Genomic DNA, 23,114 nt, shown 5'->3' with positions numbered 1-23,114 from the left:
TTTATTGGCATCTCCCAAATTTCCAATTCTGAGTCACTACAAAAAGAGTTGCTAAAAATATTTTTGAACTTATGAGAGTTTAATGGATTTCTTTTATGATTTCTTTGGGATATAGGCCTCCTATTGGTATTGCAGGATTAAAGGGTATAATCAGTTTTTTTTTCTCTTTGAGCATAGTTGAGATTGCTCCCCAGAATGGCTAGATCAGTTCACAACTCCACCAATAGTGTATTAAGTCCCAATTTTCCCACATCCTCTCCAATACTGATCATTTTTCATTTTTGTCATCTTAGCCAAACTCAAAGGTGTGAGGTGGTACTCATAATTGTTTTAATTGCACATCTCTAGTCAATATTTATTTGGAGTATTTTTTCATGTGACAATAAGTAGTTTCAATTTTTTCATCTGAAAACTGTCTGTTCATATCTTTTGACCATTTATCAACTGGAGAATGGGTAGTCCAATAATTCTTAAAATATTTCACTTGGATCTGTTTTTCTTTTTTTTTTAATACTTTCATTTTAATTGTTCTATTTTAGTTCTTGTCCATCTCTTTTTTATTATACAAATATTTTATTTGTTTTCCAATTATATACAATAGTAGTTTCTGCCTATCATCTTTTGGGTAAGGTTTTGAATTTTACACTTTTTTTCTGCACCCTTCTCCCCCCCCCAAAAGGAAATCTGATAATTTTTATATTTTTTTCATGCTATGCATTGATCAAAATTGAATGAGAGAAAAAATATCCTTGAGGAAAAAAAATAAAATATTAGAGGTAGCAAAATTAGGTAGTACATAAGACAATTTTTTTTAAAAAATGAAGGTAATAGTCTTTGATCTTTAAGTTCCACAGTTCTTTCTCTGAATATATATGGTATTCTCCATTGCTGATACCCTAAAATTGTCCCTGACTGTTGCACTGATGGAATGAGTAAGTCCATTAAGGGTGATCATCACCCCCCATGTTGCTATTAGTGTGTACTGGTGTTCTTCTGGTTCTGCTCATCTCACTCAGCATCAGTTCATGCAAGTCTTTCCAGGCTTCTCTGAAACCCCATCCCTTCTGGTTTCTAATAGAACAATAGTGTTCCATAACATACATATACCACAGTTTGTTAAGCCATACCTCAATTGATGGACATGCAGTTATTGTTCCAATGAGATATTTCACATTTTATTCCAGTTTTTCATTCTTTTGATTTTGTTTTATTGTTTCTTGATACCTCATGGAGTCATTAGCTTCTATTTGCATAATTCTAATTTTTAATTAGAATAATGCTTTTAAACGCTTAAATAAATTATATAGGGTAGCAAAAGAAACCAATTTTTTTGAAGTTTTTTTTTTTTTTGCAAGGCAATGAGGTTAAGTGGCTTGCCCAAGGCTAGGTAATTATTAAGTGTCTGAGGCTAGATTTGAACTCAGGTACTCCTGACTCCAGGGCTGATGCTCTATCCACTGTGCCACCTAGCCACCCCAAGAAATTATTTTTAAAAAATTATATATATAAATGTATGTATACACATACACACATATATTATAAACAATAAAAAGTTAAGAACCCTTGCCTTCAAGGGTGTGGTATTGTATACAAAATACTGTATATATATATACTATATATATGTATATATAGTATATATATCTTCAGACTTTTTTGATATATTGACTCTTCAAGGTCATATAAGTCAAGTAAAGCAAAGAACTGAGATTTGAATCCAGGTCACTTTCTTCTTTGGAGATTAAGTTTTATTGATGAATTTTGATTATCTTACATTATCATAATTTCTTCAATATTACTCCCATTCCTTTCCAAGAAACTTTTATCAAATAATAAATAACATTTTAAAGATAAAAGGAGGAAAAATTACTATAACTGATTAATACATCAAAAAGTCTGAAGATGTATACTATGTACAACACTTTGTGGGCTTACCACTCTGCAAAGCAAAGTTGGGGTATCTTCTCATAGCTCTTATTTTGTTTGAGCCATGCCAAATAGTTTCTTGTATGCTACACAGCCTGTTTTTGAGAGCTTTTCATACAAGAAAATCATATCTAACTTCTCATTTTCCACTTTGGGATCTTTGATTAAATTTTGAATATTACAGTGATGATTTTTTATTAACACAAAAGAAGAAATCATTAGAGACCATTGATAAAAAAAAAGATTTTTTCAAAGTAGCTTATTTAAAATCAATTTATTCTTCAATTCTTTCAAGAGAATGAATTCCTAGTGTTCTGTTTAATATAGATGGGAAATAAGATGTAACAAGCAAAAATGGCCAACTCTGCAAGCTGGAATACTTAGATATAAGGGTCACCATAGCACCTTATAAGCAGAGGACAAAGACATATTTTCCTGTTTTTTTTCTCCAGTACTGGCAAAATTGTCACTATAAATTATTAGATTTAAATCTAACAGCTCTTGAGAGGGAAAAGTAGCTGATAATGTCATTTTAAGACTGAGAAATATTTGCCCAGCACTTTGATTTAATCTGTATTTTTATTTAATGTTTAATTGGCGAGAAAATCATAAAGACAAATTTAAATGCTTGCATCGATAACCTTGTCACAGTGCCCGAACAATCATTTATCATCATTATCTGGCGTTCTTGCAGCCAACAGACTTCATAGGAAAGCAAGCACTGAAACAGATGAAAGAAAAGGGGCTGAAACGGAGATTGGTCTACCTCACCTTGGAGACGGATCATGTGGATCCAGAGGGAAATGAAAGCATCTGGCATGAAGGCAAGGTAAGTCCTGTATAGAGCATGTGACAAAGAGCACAGAAACCAACTGTGTTTCAAGTGGTTTTAATTTAAGGTTGTGCTGTTCTCCTTAATGGGAAGTAGTGCACAATTGGGTAACAGGCATATAATTTATGGACTGACATGCAAAGACACAGAAAAGAATTGAACTCAGATGAAAATGGAAAATAATAATAATTCTGGAAACTTTGGAACACCACATGCCTTGATTAAAGGAAACAAAAGTGATGACTAAAACCTACAGAACAGAAAGGTTTGTTGGAAAGCCTGCATAGTTCCCTGTCTGTCCCTTTCCATAACTGAGGATATAATCTGTAAGAACAAATCACCATAGATCAAGAGCTAGACAGAACTTTGGAGGTCATCTAGACCATGCCTTCCTTTTCCTGTTGGAGAAAAGTGAAGTGACTTGTTTAATGACACGCAGGCAGAAATTCAAAACCAGGTCCTTGGAATCCAAATCCCCAGAGTTTTGTACAGAACTTGGGGAGTAGTAGATCCCTTAATAAGTGTTTATTGACTGATTAACTGAGAAATCTTGCACTTTGTTTGATGGGAAAATTTGAAGTGGAAAGTGAAATTTCCCAGTGAAAAGAGGATGAAGTCTAAAATAATTAGTATTTTACTTATGTTTTAAATGAACTTTCAATAGGAGACAATTCTCATCAGCAGGATAAGGATTAGACTTGGGATTTCATTGTTATCAGGAACACTTGCATAGGGGAAATTCTTATAAGAATAGGGACTAAATTGGGATAGGGAACTCTTGGATAAGAGAACTTTTTCCTTCCCTTCTTCACTATGCAGCTCAGAACTCTTCTCTGCAATATATAGTTAGAGAGTTCCCCAGAGTACTAGGAAGTAGGAATTTCTCCATGATATGTCAGGGCAGGACTTGAATCCATCTTTACCTAGTTCTAAGACTGCTTACTCTTCCATACTATCTCTCATGGTTCTTATCTTAGTGCATAAAAATTTAAAAAAAATTGGAATAAAACTTGTGAAAATAATTCAACAGCTTGTTTCCCTAGCAACTGATTCCTTGGAGATGTTCATGGAATATGTGGCTTTGAGCAATAGTAAACTGATTCTTAGAGGGAGGAGTGAAGTTGATATAATTTATTTCTGCAGAAGCAATGAAATAAAATTATTTTCACCTTGGATTATTTACATCGTCTATTCCCTTTTGTAGATTACAAGGTGGACAGTGTGCAGACAGCTCTCTTTATCAGGAATGTCATTTTTTAAGTTAATGTTTGAAAATCTCAGTCTTCTCAGTTTCTTGAGGTGTCCAATCACAAAGCATGATTGACTAGAAGATACTATCCTAGTATCTGGGAATTTTTTTTCTTATGACTCTGAGAGCTATATTTATTTAGCTCCTCCCTGCCTGGCATTCATACAGTACTGAAAGCTCTGAGAAAATTTAGTTTGTCTATTCTACTCTCTTTGTAGATGAGGAAAATGAGGCACTCCAGGCTGAAATGTCAAAATCAAACAGATTATTGGGGTTAAATCAAGTCTCAAGGTCATTGAGGTTAATAACAGAATGAGACTTCAAATCCAATCCTCCAGCTCCAAATCAGGTGCTCTATTGACAGACTCACAGTCTCAGAAGGAACCTCAATAGTCAATTCATCCCTTGATTGGGAAATCTTTTTGACACCTTCCTCCACAAGTACTTTTGCTTGAGGCTTTCCAGAGAGAGGGGACAACTCCCTCCAGAGATAGACCATTCTCTTTGTGGATAGTTTTAATTTTAGGAGAGTTTGTCATGGCTCACTTTGCCTTTTTTACAACTTCGATCTATTTCTCCTAATTTGGTCCTATTGAACCAAATAGAACAAGTCTAGGTCTTCTTCCAAGGAATAGCTCTTCAGACACATCAAGAAACAGGATATCCCAATTCATCCACAAGTCTTTTCTTCTTCAGGCTAAATGTCCTCATTTCCTTCAACTAATCTTCATATGATACAGCATTGCTGCCTTTTTCCAACTTGGATAATTCTGCTGGACCCTTTATTGCTTCTCAATATCCTTCCTAAAATATGAAACCCAGCTTTGAATTCATCAAGATGAGTCTTCCCAACTCTTGGTCTGGCACTCTCTCCACTCTGCTACCTAGCTAAATATTAGACAGTTTTCTTGTGGACTCTTTAGCAGTTGAGGAATTGGCTCAATTAGGAGCAGGAATTGGCTCACTTCGGAGATTATGTTTGAGCTAAGATTTGAACTAAGAGGTGAAAGAGAGAGAGTGCATTAGTTGTGAAGGATTTTAAATATCAGATAAAGGAATTTATATTTGATATTGGAGGTCACGAGTGAGTAGTCATTGTGTTTCACTGGACAGAGGAGAGAGATAGTCTGACCTGTAATATCACTTTGGCCACCGTGTGAAAGATGGATTGGAGAGTGTAGAGACTTGAGGCAAGGAAATCAGGAGTCCTCTGAACAAAGTTTGCATGTCTAAGTGAAAGAAGAGGATAGATGCAAGAGATGGTATGGAGGCAATATTGACAAAATTTGACAATAGATGTGGAATGAAGAGCAGAGGATGACTTGAAGTAGTGTATTTGGTAGAAGTATGGAAGGATGGTTGGCACTCACAACAAAAAAAATAAAAGTTTTTAAGAATTTGAGGGGATGGGTGTGGTGGAGAAGATGAGGTCTTTTTGAAATGAATTGAATTTGTGATTCCTATAGGACATCTCAGTCAATATCTGTTGATTTAATACATTAGAAAACCCAGTGAAAGGACAAGGTCTTTCCAAGAAGAGAAGTCTGGTCTAGTCATCTACCTCAGTTCAAATCAGTTCTTCTAAGCAGTAAGTACTTGGTAAATGATTATTGAGTTGAAATCCTAGTTTGCCACTTTCCTTGCTGTGGTATGACCTTAGATATGTGCTTAGGATTTCAAGTTTTTCTTTTGTAAAATAAAGATTTTTGGAAGGATGACCTTTAAGGCCCCTTCCTCCCCTGATTTTTCATAATATTTTATCTTTTGTTCATGGATAAACTGGGTATCACATCATACTGAGATGTGTTAAATCACCAAAGGAAGATGATATATAAATGCCCTTTGTTAAGTCACCTATCATCTATTTGCCTCAGTCAACTATTTTACTAAAAGGTGGATGCCTAGGTAGCATAGTAGATAGAACACTGGGCCTAGCGTCATGAAGACCTGAAATCAAATTTGTTCTCAGACACTTACTAGCTGAGTGATTCTGAGCAAGTTACTTAACATGTTTGTTTCCATTTCCTCATATGTAAAAATGAGCTGGAGAAAAAAATGGCAAACTATCCAGTATCTATGCCAAGAAAACCCCCAATAGGATCATGAAGAGTAAGTATTACTGAAATGGTTAGACAACAATTACTAAGGTAAGCTTCTTGCAGGCAAAGAGGGATTCATAGCATGTAGTAGTAAGCTTGTTGATTGATTGACTGACATCAGTTTGAGTCAAGAGAATTTCCACACAAAGATCTCTAGGCTGATCAAAAATTATCGTTGGAGATATGAGTGATATGATTTAAATTAGCCATTTGGATTACTAGAATTTTTAAATCAGCTATTTTTCAGTTTGATTACTTTTGTCAATATACATCATCCTGAATATGGCAACTTGTGCTTAAATTACTGTAGATGTAATTTATTCTTTTTGCTTACTTTATTCTGAACTTAAGAAATAAAATGAGCAATTTCACAACAAAGAAAAATAGAAAGAAAAATATGATTGGACATGAAACTGCAAATCTAGATCTAATTTATTCTTATCTCACAACTCTGATTATACACAAGAGTGCTCTAGGAGTTTTTCTCCCATATTAATAACTCATATATAGACATTTTGAAACTGAGTTCTTTTACTAAATACTTTGGAAAGGATGGGGGGGGGTATAATGGATATCAGGCTTTTTTTTCCTGGAGACAAACTGGGTTAAGTGACCCTTGTCCAGGGTCAAACAGGTAGTAAGGTTGTGAGACTAGATGTGAACTCAAGTCCTCCTGGCTCCAGGGCAAGGATCTTGGATATTTATCCCTAAGATACCTTCTAATTCTAAATCAGTGAGTCTATGAAATCATTGTACCTCCTTCAATTGCCTTGACTAGGAGGCTACATGTTTCTGAAAGTCAAAATCACAATTTTAAAAAAATCAGAGCTTAGATCTGGGATCTCAAATAATATCTAATGTAGCTTCCTTGTTTTACATATGAAGAAACTGAGACTTAGAAGAGTTAAATCGCTCAGGATCACATAGATAATTGCTACATAGTGAAAAGCTGCCAAAGTGACTTTTTAAAGCATGGGTCCAACCATGTTACCCCTCTCCTCACTTACTCAATATTAAATATTTGTTTTTTTTATTTTCCCTACTTATATGTAATGGTAATGTTCAATCTTTTTTTGCAGGGTTTGAGTTTTATATTTTTCTCCCTCCTTCCTCTCCCCTCCCAATAGAAAGCAATTTAATATATACTCCCACTTATTCAATAAACTCCAATGATTTCCTATCAACTCCAGGTCCTGTTTAGTGTTTAAAACCCTTCATATACCTAGTCCTGGGAAGCTAAGTGGTACCATAGTGCCGCATCTGTATTCCAGAATATTCATCTTCTTGAGTTCAAATATGATCTCAAACACTAGCTGCACCCTGGACAAGTTACTTAAAACTATTTGCCTCAGTTTTCTAATCTGTAAAATGAGTTGAGAAGGAAATGACAAAATATTCCAGTTTCTTTGCCAAGAAAACCTCAAACGGTGTCACAAAGAGTCAGAAAGAAATGAAAACCAAATGAACACAAAGCCTTGCCCTCCTTTATCTTCCCAGTTTTCTTATTCTTTACAACTCTTCACATATTATTTTAACCAGTGATAGTGGCCTCCTTGCTGTTTCTTAAACAAGATACCCTATTTCCTCACTCTGGGTGTTTTCTCTGGTTTTCCTCCTTGCCTATGTTCTCTCCCTTCATTTTCACTGCTTGGCATTCCTCAAGTCTTATCTAAAAATCCTACTTTCTAGTCTTTTCCAATCCCTCTTAATCTTAGTAACTTCCCTCGGTGAATTCTTTTCTATTTATCCTATTATATAACTTGTTTTTATACAATTGTTTGCATGTTTTCTCCTTCATTATATTTTGATTTTTTCAAGGGCAGGGACTGCTTTTTAATTTCCTTTTTATCCCTATAGCTTAGCACAAGGCCTAGCACATTGTAAGTGGTTCATAAATGTTAGTTAATTGATTGACTGGCGGAAAACCAAAAAGCAAGGCCATTACCCCTAGTCTTCTCTTTCTACACAATTTCCCCAAACCAGTCATTTCAGTTCTATAACTCATGGGAAATGCAGAGAATTCTGAGAACATCCAAAGAAGTGTGAAGATGATTAAAGGTCTGGGAAATGGGGCCTTGGAGAAAAGGTTAATGAATTGAAATTATTCAGATTGGAGAGGAGAAGGCTGACAATCAGTTTGATAGTGATGTTTAAAATATATGAAGGAGTGATGGAGATGGTCTCAAAAACTACTAAGGATGGAGAGGGAATGGATTTAATTGAATCTCAAAGTGGTTAGGAAAGACCAAGTTAAGATATAGTCTAAGAAATCTCTTTCTCTAAATATTTTTAATTTAAAATTTTTTTATTAAATATTAACTAGACTTGCAAATTAGTCTGGGACGACCAAGTTTTGAAAGAAATTAAATCTTGATTAAAGGATATCAGCTTGTCAAAAGCCACTAAGTATTTCAAGGTAAAAAAATGGCACATATGGTATATTTTCCTAGGTTATTAACATACTAATGTTCACTGCCATCAGTTTTATCTCTAGGTCATCAGAAATGTGGAAAGAATCACATTTTATATGTTACCAATGACTAAAAGTATTTGCAGACTTTTGAATATGATTTTGGAATAATAAATAGAGTTTAAAGAGAGCATTTATATTACATTTACTATGTCCTAGGAACTGTATTAAACATTCAAATATGAGACAAAAATAGTCCCCACCCTCAATAGCTTATATTCAAATTTAGGGGGACAGTTTATATAAGAAATCTAGAATACTGTAGGGGTTGAGGTGAGACTGAGAAGGGAGGAATGATATTTATATGGGGCAAGTTATAAAAAAAATCTGGAAAGTTGGGAGAGAAATGTGGATAGATGGCCTGGCAATTCCTTTAGACAAGGAACTTACCATTTAAATAGAGGGATGAAGGGACTGAGTCATATTCCTAGGGAAAAAAAACAATTATGTTGTTTGCCCCTATTTCCCTTTCTCTCACTCACTTCTTAACCCTTTGCTTATGATCTCATCACTAAAATGAAATTACTTTATCTAAAATTACCAATAATGCCTTCATTGACAAGTCCTTTCTAAATACTCATCCATTCCCTTTTATTTATAAAAGCTTTTATTTTATTTTTTCCAATTACATGCAATGATAATTTTCAGCATTCATCGTTTTGCAAGGTTTTGAGTTCTATATTTTCTTACCATCCTCCCTTCTCTCCCCCTATAGATCAATCTGATACAGTTTGTACATGTGCAAATGTGTTTAACATATTGTCATATTAGTCATGTTGTGAAAGAAGAATTAGACCTAATGGGGGGGGGCATGAGAGAGAAAGAAACAGCATAAAAGAAGTTTTAAAATGCGAACATAGTATTCTTGGTTCTCCATTCAAACTTCAGAGTTCTTTTCTCTGGATGTGGACAGTGTTTTCCATAAATACTCATCCTTCCAGATTTTTCTGCTGTGGTTAGTATCCCTTCCTACTAGCTCTTAGATTTTCATGAAACTGCTTTCCTGCTTTTCCTACCTAACTACTACTTCTCAGTCTCTTTTACTGACTCACAATGCATATTAAAGCATATAATTTTGATTGCTTCCCAAGGTTCTAACATAGTCCTTATAGGGGGTAGCAGATAGAAAGAGTTGAACTTAGAACCAGAAAGATCCCAATTCAGATCTTATCTCAGACACTTCCTAGCTATGTGATTCTGGCCAAGTCACTTAACCTCTGTCGGTCTCAGTTACTTTCCTTAGTAAAATGGGGATAATAATACTATCAACCTCCCAGGGTTATGAGGATAAGATGAGATCATATTTGTATATACTATGCAAACCTTAGAGCATTATATAAATACCATCTTTTATCATCTTTCCTTGTGCACTATCTTTTGTGACCTCATCAGCTCCCATGAATTTAATTATCTTCTCTATGCTGCTGACTCCCAGATCCATATATTTAGTCTCTGTTAAACTTTGTTCCCTCAACAACAATTGGTTATTGAACATTTCAAAATGAATGCAAGGCAATTGGAAATAAATTACTTTCCCAAAGTCACACAGCTAGCTAGTGTCTGAAGTTGGATTTGAACTCAGGTCCACCTGACTCCAGGGCCAATGTTCTATCCATTGCACCACTTAGCTGCTCCTATTGTGGTTAAAAAGCATCACTATTCTTCCAGTCTCCCAAGTTTAAAATCTTAACTTTATCCAGTCATGAAAGACACATAATACAGGAGGATAGTGGAGGCAGCTCCTTCTGCTTTCTAATTCTGTTAATTTAATTCTTATTAAATTTTCAATGTGAGCATTTGCATCCTGAAAATTAGCAAATGCTATACATATCAGGGCTTGATTGATTATTTTGTTGATGTCTAATGAAAACAATAGAAAAAATACTAATGATGCAGATTAAATTTAAAAGGCATTGCAGGCACATTTCTCCTCCCTATCCTCCACCCCCCTACTAAATATTTTCCAACATTCAGGTAGGTAAGTGTATATATATATATATATATGTAATGTTAGTCATGAGAAGTGAAAGAATTCAGAAGAGGGTCTGATCAAGTGTGAAATGCCTCAGAGTGGTCATTGGTCAAGAGGTCAAGAGTATATGTGAATACGTTAACCTCAGTAAGGAGAAAATCTATCTCTTCATCAGAGACTGAAGTCTTAGATAAAAGTGAAGCTTATATTAAGAGGTTTTGAAATGTAGGGTAGGGGAGAATAAGAATTTAATGTGAATGATTTTTATTTCCTCAATAGAATATGTAGCGAGATCCTTCTGAGAGAATGTAATTTATATATATATATATATATCCACATATATATATGTGTGTGTGTGTGTGTGTGTGTGTGTGTATCCACATATACAAATTAAATACAAGATACATTTTTTTTTGGTAATGTGAAGGGAGGCATTAACATCACATAATTAGGACAAACCTTTTTGGAGGAGTGGCATCTGAGCTAAGCTTTGAAGGAGGCTTCAGATTCTAAGAGATGGAGATGAAAACAAAGTATATTCCAGGCACATGAGTCAGATAATCAAAGACTTGGAGACAAGAGATAGAATATCATGTATGAGAGAAAGGAAGTTGATCAGTGTGCTTGGACTTTTGAGTGTGTGAAAGAGATTTTTGTTTTTTAGTTTCTTGGGGTTTTTTTGCAAGGCAAACAGGGTTAAGTGGTTTGCCCAAGGCCACACAGCTAGGTAATTATTAAGTGTCTGAGACCGGACTTTAACCCAGGTACTCCTGACTCCAGGGCCGGTGCTTTATCCACTACACCACCTAGCTACCCCAAGAGATTAATATATAATAGAACTGGAAAGATGGACTGGTATTAGATAGTTAAGCGTTTTAAATACCAATCAGAGGATTTTAGATTTGATGCTAAAAGCAATAGGCAAATACTTCATGTACAAAAAGATTATGTTAAACACAAAAATGAACATGTACAATTTTACCAGACAGTTTGCCATTGATGGGAGGGGAATGGGAAGGGAGAGTGGTCAAAATATATGTAACTTTTATATGCAAGTGGATGAATGTTGAAAAACTTTTATAACATGTGTTTGGAAATATAAAATAAAATATAAAAAAAAATAAGTATCCACTGAAGTTTATAAAGCAAGAGATTGGTATGGCCAGAGCTGTGATTTTGTAGTGATTTTGTAGTATCACTTGACAGATCTCTCTCTCTCTCTCTCCATACACACACACACACACACACACACACACACACACACACACACACACGGAATATTGATTAGAGAGGAGAGAGACTTGAAGTATGCCAACCAAATGGGAGGTTATTGTAATATTTCAGGTGATAGGTGATGGGTTATTATTGCTAGGGTAATAGCTATGGGAGAAAAAAGGGACAGATGTAAGGGGTATTGTGGAGGTAGAGCTGAAACTGGATATGTGGGGAGAGTGAAGAGTTGAGAATGATTCTGAGGTGGGGAATCTGAGTGAATAGGATGGTGGTACCTTTGACTGAAATAGGTAAGCTTAGAAAAAGGATAGGTTTGGGAGGAAAGGTAATAGGTTCTGTTTAGGACATGATGAGTTTGAGAAATCTCCAGGATGTCAAATGTGAATTTTTCAATAGGCAATAATAAAGGATTGGAAGTTAGGGTCAGATATCAAAAAATAGGAGTCATGTGTATAGAATGGTATTAAGCCCATGGGAAATGATAAGGTTATATAGAGGGAGTATGTAGAGAGAAAAGAAGGTCATTGTGTTATATCCACTGTTAGAGTTTGGATCAAGTATAATAATCCAATAAAAGGTAATACATAATGGTCAAGCAGGTTGGAGCAGAACCAAGAGAAAGTAATGTTAGTCATGAGAAGTGAAAGAATTCAGAAGAGGGTCTGATCAAGTGTGAAATGCCTCAGAGTGGTCATTGGTCAAGAGGTCAAGAGTATATGTGAATACGTTAACCTCAGTAAGGAGAAAATCTATCTCTTCATCAGAGACTGAAGTCTTAGATAAAAGTGAAGCTTATATTAAGAGGTTTTGAAATGTAGGGTAGGGGAGAATAAGAATTTAATGTGAATGATTTTTATTTCCTCAATAGAATATGTAGCGAGATCCTTCTGAGAGAATGTTGTGGAGACTTGAGAAAAAAGTGAAATTGGATAACTTTCGTTAATGAAAATGATAGATAGAGAAGAGTAAAACAATTGCCTAGAAGCAGTGAGGATATAGTGAGAATTTAGAACATGAGTTTATAGTAAGCCCAGTCAGCAGGATTCTGTAAGTCAATCAGTCAAGGGTTTGCTATGTTCAAGGTGGTATCCTAAGCCTTAAGGATACAAAGCAAGGCAAGAACATGATCCCTGCCTTAAGAGAGTTCACATTCTAATTCAGGAGATAACATAAATAACTATGTATATACAAGATATAATATATATATATATACACACACACACACACATACATTATTCACAATGTAAGTAATTTCAGAGGGAAAACATTAGAACTGGGGCATGGGAAAGATCTCTTGAAGAGGGTAGGATATGAGTTAGTACTGACAGAAGTCAGGATTTCGCAACAAGGTGTGACAGCATTTCAAGCATGGGGGACAGCCAATGAAAGAGCTGGTAGATATAGTGTGTTCAAGAGATATTCAGAAGGTTAATGTTGCTGTATCTGAGAGTGTTTGGAGAACAGTGTGTAAGAAGATTGGAGAGGCAGGGAAAGATCAGAATTGTAAGGGTTTCAACAGCCAAATAGGATTTTATATTTGATCCTATAAATAATGGGGAGCCATTGACATTTTTGGAGTTGAGAATGGGTGACATGGTTAGAACTGAGTTTTAAGAAGATCACCTTGGCAACCAAGCGGACAGTGGACTGGATTGAGGAGAGAGCTGAGGTTGGAAGAATTACCAAAACTACTACAATGATTCAGGGATGAGATGAAGAGAGACTGCACCAGGGTGGTAGCCATGTGAGTAGATAGGAGACTTATAAGAGAAATGTTACCGAGACAGAAACAACAGGACTTGGCAACATATTAGATATGTGAGTTGATAATGAGTGAGGAATCAAGAATGACACCTAGATTATGAGCCTAGGTGACTCGGTCTGTTATATGACTTCCTCCAGCATTCTTTACTATATGTAAGAAGGAACAGAGGAGTAAGATGGTAATTCAGGAATGGAATTTGTCAAAGCAATGATAGGTTAAGGGAGCAAGAGATACAACAATGGATAACCAAATAACACTGAATGTCAAGATTGGGAAGGAATAAATGTGAAACCAGAACAAGGATGTAGATGGTGGAGGGGGAGGGATCAACCTGAGGTACTGAGGGATTGGAAGTCACAGTAAGGATGAAGAAAAAATTTAGAAGGAAAGAGGCATGGGGAGAGATAAAATGACAGGACATTGTAATTGAATAAAATAACTTGTTCATGGATGTCTGGAATACTTGTGGCTGATGTTGAGGTCAAACTTATGACCAACCTTCCCTGTAGGTGAATGAGATAGCGGGAAGAGCAGGCAGCAGAAGTTGAATAAACTGAGGAACTGGGAGGCCAGGGTATTTGAGGAAAACAGCAACACGTATGCTAAAATTCCCAACTATAAGGGTCAGGGAAGAAAAAGCCAGAAAATGAATTCCTTAAGAAAAAAAAGGGGGTATGACTTGTAGGCTGTATAAATTCCAGGAGGAGCTAGATAAGGTAAGAGACCTGGATCAAGTAATCATCAAAGATGGAGAGGCAGAGGAAGGATCTGGGAACAACATTTAGGAGGCAGAATTATGTCTAATCCTCCTCCTACACCACTGGGACTGGGGAGGGGTTCATGCATAAAAGATGGGAAAGATATCATCTGAAGATGATCATTTTTCTCTAAGTGACAAAAGATGGAAGAAGCAAGTAGAGTTAAGAAGTGAATAGTTATTAATATTAAAAGTTATAAGAAAACTGAGTCCCATAGAAATAAAATAATATACTCAAGATCATACAACTACTAAGTATCAGAGATTTGAATTTTGATTGACTAGCCCTATAATATTATCATAGTTATTCCTGTAGTCATAGTTATAAAGAATTGAAAATTATTTACGTCATTATCTAGTAATCCCTCCTTCATTTTACAGCTGAGAAAAATGAGGTCCAGATCAAATGTAAAATTCTTAGTACAGTGTTTGGCAGAGAGTATGTACTAAATCAATATTTGTTTTCTTTCCAGAAAAGTAGAACCATTTGATTAAGATTATAATACACCATGATTTTAATAGAGTACTATATCAATGGAGCAGCACAATATAAATATATGAATGGGTTATCCACTGACTTTATTCTGCTCAAAGTATTATCAAGAACAAATGGAGTACACATTTGTAACATAAATGGCCATGTACAAATAAGTGATGCAGATGATGAAGACTATTTCCTTTGTCTTTCAGGTTGTTGGCAACACCACTTCTGGAAGCTACAGTTACAGCATCCAGAAGAGTCTGGCTTTTGCTTATGTCCCCATGGAGCTTAGTAAAATGGGCCAGAAAGTGGAGGTCGAACTACTGGGCAAAAATTACCCAGCAACCATCATCCAAGAACCACTGGTTTTAACTGAGCCAACTAGAACTCGACTTCAGAAAAAGGCTGAAAATAGCCAAGTTTGAAAAAAAAGAATGAGGGGAGGGGCAAGATCTACCTTTAGTAGTTTTACAGCTGCTTTACACATTGTGTTACTATATGACTAGACTATGTGACAGCTCTCAAGATTATGAATCACTGTAGTTCTCCTGTGGAATGTTTTCTTTTCCAAATTCACTAACGAATCAACTTCAGAATCAACCAAATCCAGATTTAGATTCATTCTAAAACCTGTTCCCTTTCTCCTCCCCCTCCCCCAGCTGGTTTTTATTTTTTTTTAAAGGCTGTATTTCAAATAGATTATCTATATTGTTCTAACAAGCCAAAAACTTAATGGTGAAGGACAATTTATTTCTTAAGATAGTATCATACAATGTTGGATCAGCAAAAAAATCCCAGAAAGCTGTTTTTCTAACCTGTAATCACTAAAGCTCTTAAATGACAAATAGTTTTATAAACTTGTATTTTTTAATGTTGACAGATCAGTGAGAAGATAGTTCTGTTCATGTCTCTTGTAAAAAAAGCAAGCAAGAACATTACTGTTGGAAGGTACCCTTTACTGGGCAATCTCAGATGATCCAAATAAGTAATTGTTGAAAATGCTCACAATGGCAATAATCTTAAATAGATCTTAGCTAGTTTAGGACTTTACTAGTTTAATGACAGATCTGTCCAAGTGTATGAAATATTAAAAGCTTTTACAATATCTATCTTGGAAACAACTCAAGACATTGTTACAGAAAATCCTTATTGTCCTTTCAGAAGGTCGTTTTAGGAGAAAAACTGCAAAGAAAGAACAGTCTTCCTTAGGAATTGTTCCTTACAAACCTTCAGCAAAGAAACTGAAGCATAAATAGATTGTGCCAGTGGAAACACGGTTTGAATAATGAATACCTATCATTGAAGAAAGAATTAATGGAAGTTGACATCACACTGAGCTGTTCTGAATATCATTTTACAAAGCAGGTCAAAATAAAGTATAAAAGCTGACAGGGCTGCACTTAGCGTTACGCACAGCGAGAAATCCATTTGGAAATTATTCTTTGTTCGACTTTCAGAAATGATTTGGGTCTACTTGGCTGAACCAATCTGAAATATTCCTTTTCTTAAAGGTGACACTATTTATAACCAACCAGTGTGTGGAATGTATGTTTTTTGCTCAAACACATTTGCTAGTTATTAAAGAAAACGGGATATGAAACATGAAAAAAAACTATAGTTAGAATAAATAAATTATAGCAACACTTCTTAATTTGTATGTTTCAGAAACATGACAAATTTTCCAATAGTAGATGTGTTATGAAATAACACTGGTCAGACACTGGATTCTCAAATCCAGCATTTTTCTTCTTTTCTTAGACCATTCCATGAGGAAAGTGAAGACCAGCCCCATCTCAAAACATGTTTTTTTACTTACCAGGCATCATTTAGGCTTTCTATATCTATATCTAGGCTCTCTTTCACAGAGATGGACTTCTACAATAGGTTATACTTTCTGGAATTAGCATGCCAGTTTTCTTAATGCTTTTTAGCCAAGGATGAGTTCTAGATGCTACTTTGTGCCCTCAGAAAATAACTGTTCATTGAGTACCTTCTTTGACCAAGGCACAAAGATAATTAAATCATACCGTGCTCTAATGGACCAGTAGGATTTCCCTGTGCTTCCATCACTATCTCTGAACACTGTGGTTATTGTTTGGGATTCCTTTAAATAAGTAGGATTGTATAATCTTGGGGAACAAATAAAGCAGCATATGGAAGGCTTCTGCTTAATTCAGTGGTAATGTTTCCCAGGAATGTGGTTCATCCTAAATAAGCAGAGTCTGCAGACGGAATGCTGTATATGAAGAATCCAGGAGGAAGATCTGGTAAAAGCAAGTGGTTCAATTATCTTGTTACAATAACATTGATGTCCTAAAATTTGTGCTTGAGATTGGCAAAGGATGAGGAGGGAAGTAGATTTGAAAAATATCTCATTTCTTCTTTTGAAAGCAACTTTATAATTGTTCAAAGCATTTCAAGATAATACCACTTCCTATCTTATATTTTCCCCAGTTTGAGTTGATGTTAGGATGGTGGTGACTGTTAAGGCAAAGTTGTCCAGGATTCTTAAGATTTTCAGTTAAAAAAGACTTTAAGGATAAGAAAGGACAATGTCCAGTCCCACTGCTCTGTGCCACTCCCTTCCCCTAAGACTAGGTTTTGCCCCTGGTCAAATATCCTTCATCTTCTCCTTTACTCAGATGTCTTCATCAAAGCTATTGTGAAACAAATGGATGTTTCAAATCAGAGGGAACCTTTGGAGTCTATGTTCTCCACTCACATATCTACACCTCCCTATTCAGGTACTGAAGTCATTATGGTTAGGAGAACATGAGCCTCAATTATTTAATGAGCAGTGGCTCCATTACAGTGGTTTCTGATTCCTCAGTGTAGCTTCCAACAAAAGAACATAATGGTTGTCAAATCCAACTTGGAAAAAATTCACTCTAACCTATGATCTGAGGTCTAGTTCCAAGTAGAAGCCATTGAAGGCATTGGTAAAACATTTGAATTATGAATTGAGAGCTGAACTTTTGGCATCACCTTCCAAGATGATGAAGAATGGTCAACTCCACAGAGTTATCTTGAGTCAAGTAGCCCAGAAAAATGACCAGGAAGGAGGACTCCTTCTCCAAGTCAGCAGTCAGTCAACAAATATTTATGTGCCAACCTTTGTGCTAAGCACTAGGATTAGAAATAGAAACAAAGAGAGCCCCTACCTTAAAGGAGCTTACATATTCTACTGGGGATAACATCACATAAAAGGCAGCTGAAAATGTATCAGGTATAAGGACATCTTCCATCTCTGCAGCTTCACAGCCCAGAGAAGACTGAATATGCCTCTCTTACCCTAAAGATTAAAACTCAGAAAAATCCTATGGGAAAAAAGTTTTGGAATGGAAAGGACCAACTCCTTCTTAAACATCACAATTTATAGAATTTCCACACTGTAATAGGCTTTTTACATATCTTTAAATTTTATAGACAGTTATTTCACAAATGCCTATTCCCCCAAATGCTTAGGACTAGTAGCAAAGAATACTCAAAATGGTAAAGTTCTTAGAAGGAAGGCATAAGATAATTTCTTAAAATTCTATTCCTTTGAAAGGATGGCATATAAAACTATACTCTCCTTATTGCTCAATAAGGTACCTTAAGAAAACTATCTCCCCACATTGTCAGTGTAATTGAAATCACTCTTGAACAGTTTCTTTAAATATAATGAGTAAGAAACATGTTAGCTGCAAATTTTAATTCAAAGATTTGAATTTTTTTTAAAGATTCTGGGATGCTAATGAATGATACTCAATTTGTTGGGGTCCTCCAATTTTTCTTGAACTACTTATTGAAATAATAGTGCAATGAATAATATCAGCCACAACTTACCATATTTAGTGAGTAACCTTCAGTTTTTTCCTTATGAAGAAATAACGATTTTCTCTTACTCTTATCTCTCCTTCTGAGAAATTTCTTTTCCTCTATCTGAAAGACCAAACAGATAACAGATAGCAATCAAAGAGGTTAATATTGCTTAGATCTTATTTTTTTTAAAAACTACCTTTAGAAGAGCCTAGGAAGAGAAATTTATGGAGAAAAAGTTGAAATGAATTGAACTATACTAAACTTCAAATGACTGCTTTTTATAGCCACAATCATAAGATATTTGGAACCAGTAGAAAAAGAAAAAAGAGGATTAGTGAAAACAAAACAGATAAGCAAGAACTGAAAACCACCAAACTAATTAGTCCATTATTTGATAAACTTTTGGGGGAAGGATTTGCTATTTGTCAGGAACTGCTGGGAAAACTGGAAAGCAGTTTGATCTCCCCCCCCCCCCCAAACTGGTTCAGTTCTGCATCTTACTCCTTAAATAGCAAATAAGTTCCAAGTCATTCAAGACTTAATATAAAAAAATCTAGTTTTTTTCTAACTTGGAAGAAAATGAAAGTACTTTTCACAGCTATACCTAGAGTGAGAATTCATGAACAAACTAGATAATAGAGTAAATCACATAAAATTAAAAAAGATAATTTCAACTACATGAAATTGAAAAGTTTTTTCATGTATAAAATCAATGCAGGTAGGCTAGGAAAGGAAACTATCAAACGGGAAAAACAATCTGTATAAAATATCACTGAAAAAACTAATATATAGAGAATTGATACAAATACCGAAGATTAATAGTGATCAGAAACTATGAGCAGAGTTCTAGAAAAGAAATTATTAATAATATGGAAGATTACTTAAAATGATAAAAGATATACTAATTAAAACAACTCTCAGAATTCACTGATGATCACCAAATCAAAATAAAAAATTTTAATAAATGGAAATAGTTCAGGACCACAACACAGGTACCTGATATAATCATGGTAGAATGAATGAATTTGTTCAACCATTCTGGAAAAATAATTTGGAATTATAAGAGAAAAATCATTAAACTATTCTTACCTTTTGATTGATAAGATTCTGTTTCTCAATATACATGCCAAATAGTATAATTATAATTTCTTTTTTTTTTCAGTTTTTTGCAAGGCAAATGGGGTTAAGTGGCTTGCCCAAGGCCACATAGCTAGGTAATTATTAAGTGTCTGAGGTCGGATTTGAACTCAGGTACTCCTGCCTCCAGAGCCGGTAGTCTATCCACTGCATCACCTAGCTGCCCCCATGCCAAATAGTATAAAGCAAATTTTAGGAAGCTATTTTAATACATTGTTATTGACCCTTTTTATGAGATTTAGTCTTGTTTTTTCAAAGAGCAGCTCCCAAAGGCAACATCATTATACTATAAGAAATGCTGACTGTGAAAAATTAAAAGAAATAAGGAAAAATTTCTCTGAATCAAAGTAGAATGTAGTAAGCAGAATCAAAAGATTATAGATGTGATAACTTTGATATTATAGATGAAAAGGATAATACAGTGAAAATATACTGATGTACAGTTTTAAAGTTCATTCCTGGCTGTGGAGAAGAGATGAAGAAGTGCACTTTATTTTTTACTGGGGAAAAAGGGAAACTATAGGAGTGAGATACTGCATAAACTGCCAGACAATGCGGCTATGTTGGTTGGTTTCATTTAATTGTTTTTCTTTATCCTAAGGAAAGTCTCACAGGGTTAAGAGAGGGGATAGGGGTGGTGTGGGGCGAAACTTTCACTGGGTTGCCATGTTATTGGAGATGTGTTTCTATTAAATAATGTTTTCAATTTGGAATCCTTTTTCCTATGATAATTTAGTTCACAAATCAAATATCTATGATTGTAAAAGTAAAGATATTTTTCCACCAATGTAAATATCATCCCCCTCTACTTTTGTAAAGAGATTTTTCTAAGAGTTGGCATAACCAAAGGAAAAAAGAAAGAAGGAAAGGAAGGAAGGAGGGAAGGAAGGAAGGAAGGAAGGGAGGGAGGAAGGAAGGAAGAAAAAGAAAATAGAATGTTTCATTCAATGGTGAATCTGGTCATGAGCATCTCTGAACTGAGCCACACTGGCCCTTGGATGAAAATCCTACATACATAGCCAGAACCATACTACTAAGGCTTTTCATCCTGGTAGGAGTTATTAGAGTTTGCACTCCATTAGTGCAATCTTTGAGAGACGAGGACAAAACAGTAGAGAATTGCAGACATCTACAAACCATGATTTTGTGGTTTGGTCATTTGAGTTGTGTCCAGTGCTTTTTGATCCCATTTAGAGTTTTCTTGGCAGAGATAAGGGTATCATTTGCTCAATGAGGAAGTGAGATAAATAAGGGTTGTGACTTTCCAGGGTAACATAGCTAAATGACTAAGGTCAGATTTAAACTCAGCTTCAGATGCTCTATCCATTGCTCTATCTACCTATCTAGTTGCCCACAAACCATGATACTATTAATAAAATATTATATAGTATGCACTATTGGCATAGTGGCTAAAATGCTGGAATCAGGGAGATCTGTGTTCAAATCCTACTTCAGGTGCTTACTAAATAGTGACCATAGGCAAGTAACTTAACTTCTTTCTGCCCCAATTTCTACAAATGGCCTACAGTTATCTATAAAATGGAAATAGAAATGCATGGCATTGTTAGACTACCAAATAAGATAACTTATGTAAAGAGCTTTATAAACTTTAAAGTGGTATATGAATGCTTTCATTTTTATTATTGAAAATAATATTCCAATCACATTTTAGTGTAGTAGACATTTTTTTGGTTTTTGCAAAGCAATGGGGTTAAGTGACTTGCCCAAGGCCACACAGCTAGGTAATTATTAAGTGTCTGAGATTGGATTTGAACCCAGGTACCCCTGACTCCAGGGCCGGTGCTCTATCCACTGTGCCACCTAGCTGCCCCAGTCATAATGATTTTTGCAGTATTCAGTTTCAGTTATTTGTAGTTACTATGTAAATGATTTTCCTGTATCTTATTTCCTTGTGTCTCAGTTGATAGTTTTCCCATGCTTTTCTGTATTCCTCACATTCATTGTTTATAACGCAAAATTAAGTTGAAATCTAAAAATTTCAAGCTAATTAAAATAGTCCAAAGATGTATGTCATTTAATAGCAACCAGTGTCACAGACCCACTAACTGGCTCTGAGAATTAGCTATACTGTGCCTCATTTTTCCATTTCCCCCCTAAAATATGTTTAAATCCATTGGTTATACATCATTAAAGGCTAAGATTTTGCCCCTTGTTTTTTTAGTTTAATTGATCATTGTTCATTTACATATTCATTATTAATAATTTAATAATAATAACAAGGCTGAAACAGAATTTGGTGAAGGGATAAATTTGCTACTCCTTTTTTTTCTTAATAAAGATGTAAAACATTATCCAATTAAAGTGGAAAGTGTGCTGGTTTTGTATTAAGGGAATCTAGGTTTCATGTTAACCTTGTGACAAGACATTTAACTTCTTTGGGCCTCAGTTCCTCATTTGTAATATAAGGAAGTTAAACTAGATAATCTCTGAGATCCCTTCCAGTTCCAGATGTATGATCCTATGAGTAATGTTTATTTTGTGGTTATAAAATGTCCATTTGCATAAGATGTTTTAGAGAGCAATCTATAAGCAAGAATTTATTAAAAGTCTCTATATGTCAGGGATACTATTAGACACTATATATAAACACACATATACATATGGATATTTGTATACATATCCATATATATATGTGTGTGTGTGTGTATATAAAGAATAAAGCAATCACTATGCTTTTCTTCATTGGAAAGTGAACAAAGCTCTTCACCTGGAATTCTAATTCTGCTACTTGTTTCCCATGTGACTGTGGTCAAGTCATTTCACACCTTTCCCAGACCTCAGTTCCCTCATCTGTAAAATGAGGGAGTTGGACTAGATATCCAGCATTTCTTCTAATTTCCAAGTCTACAATTTTATATACTGTTTCCCTAGATCAGTTAAGTATGATGCTAATAGAATACTTACCAGAATTGGAGTAAAGAGAAGGATTCACCAGAGCTCCCCCTCCAAATACTTTTATATAATTTATATAAATTATAGGGAGGCAGAACCCACCAAAAGAGTGAAACAATTTTCCAACCCCCTTAAAAGATCTGTTGCAACAGAGTGATAGAGGAGCACAGTCCAGCTCAGGTCCCAGCAATCCAGGAGCTGGTCTTGGAACTATTGAATCACTGACAGCAGTGGTGATTTCCAAATGTCTCAGTCTATATAGACAGAGAGCAGCAATACCTCTCCTTAGATCATACTACCCTGAAAGAACTGTAAACTTATGGGTTCCCCCTACCCCTACCTTCCCCCCAAAAGAAAAGCCTGAAAAGATTTACATGAGCTGATGCAAAGAGAAATGTATTATATATAAAGTGACAGCACTATTGTAAGATGATCACCTATGAATGATTTATCTATCCTCCACAATACAGTGACCCAAG

At 35.2% G+C, this 23,114-nt stretch overlaps 1 protein-coding gene across 3 annotated transcripts in view; it reads left to right on the top strand.

Annotated features, from left to right (window-relative positions):
• Positions 1-22,021, top strand: part of DMGDH (dimethylglycine dehydrogenase) — a 112,590-nt gene extending 90,569 nt beyond the window's left edge. For all 3 annotated transcript variants that reach the window (XM_074206765.1, XM_074206766.1, XM_074206764.1), the window contains 2 exons: positions 2,618-2,752; positions 14,991-22,021. In XM_074206765.1, the coding sequence (XP_074062866.1) occupies positions 2,618-2,752; positions 14,991-15,206 (351 nt within the window). In that variant the 3' untranslated portion in view covers positions 15,207-22,021. The remainder of the gene's footprint in view (positions 1-2,617; positions 2,753-14,990) is intronic.
• Positions 22,022-23,114: the final 1,093 nt, after the last annotated feature.

This window comes from Macrotis lagotis, chromosome X (genome assembly GCF_037893015.1).
Source record: "Macrotis lagotis isolate mMagLag1 chromosome X, bilby.v1.9.chrom.fasta, whole genome shotgun sequence".
Lineage (NCBI taxonomy): Eukaryota > Metazoa > Chordata > Mammalia > Peramelemorphia > Peramelidae > Macrotis > Macrotis lagotis.
This window is presented reverse-complemented; position numbering and strand designations above follow the sequence as displayed.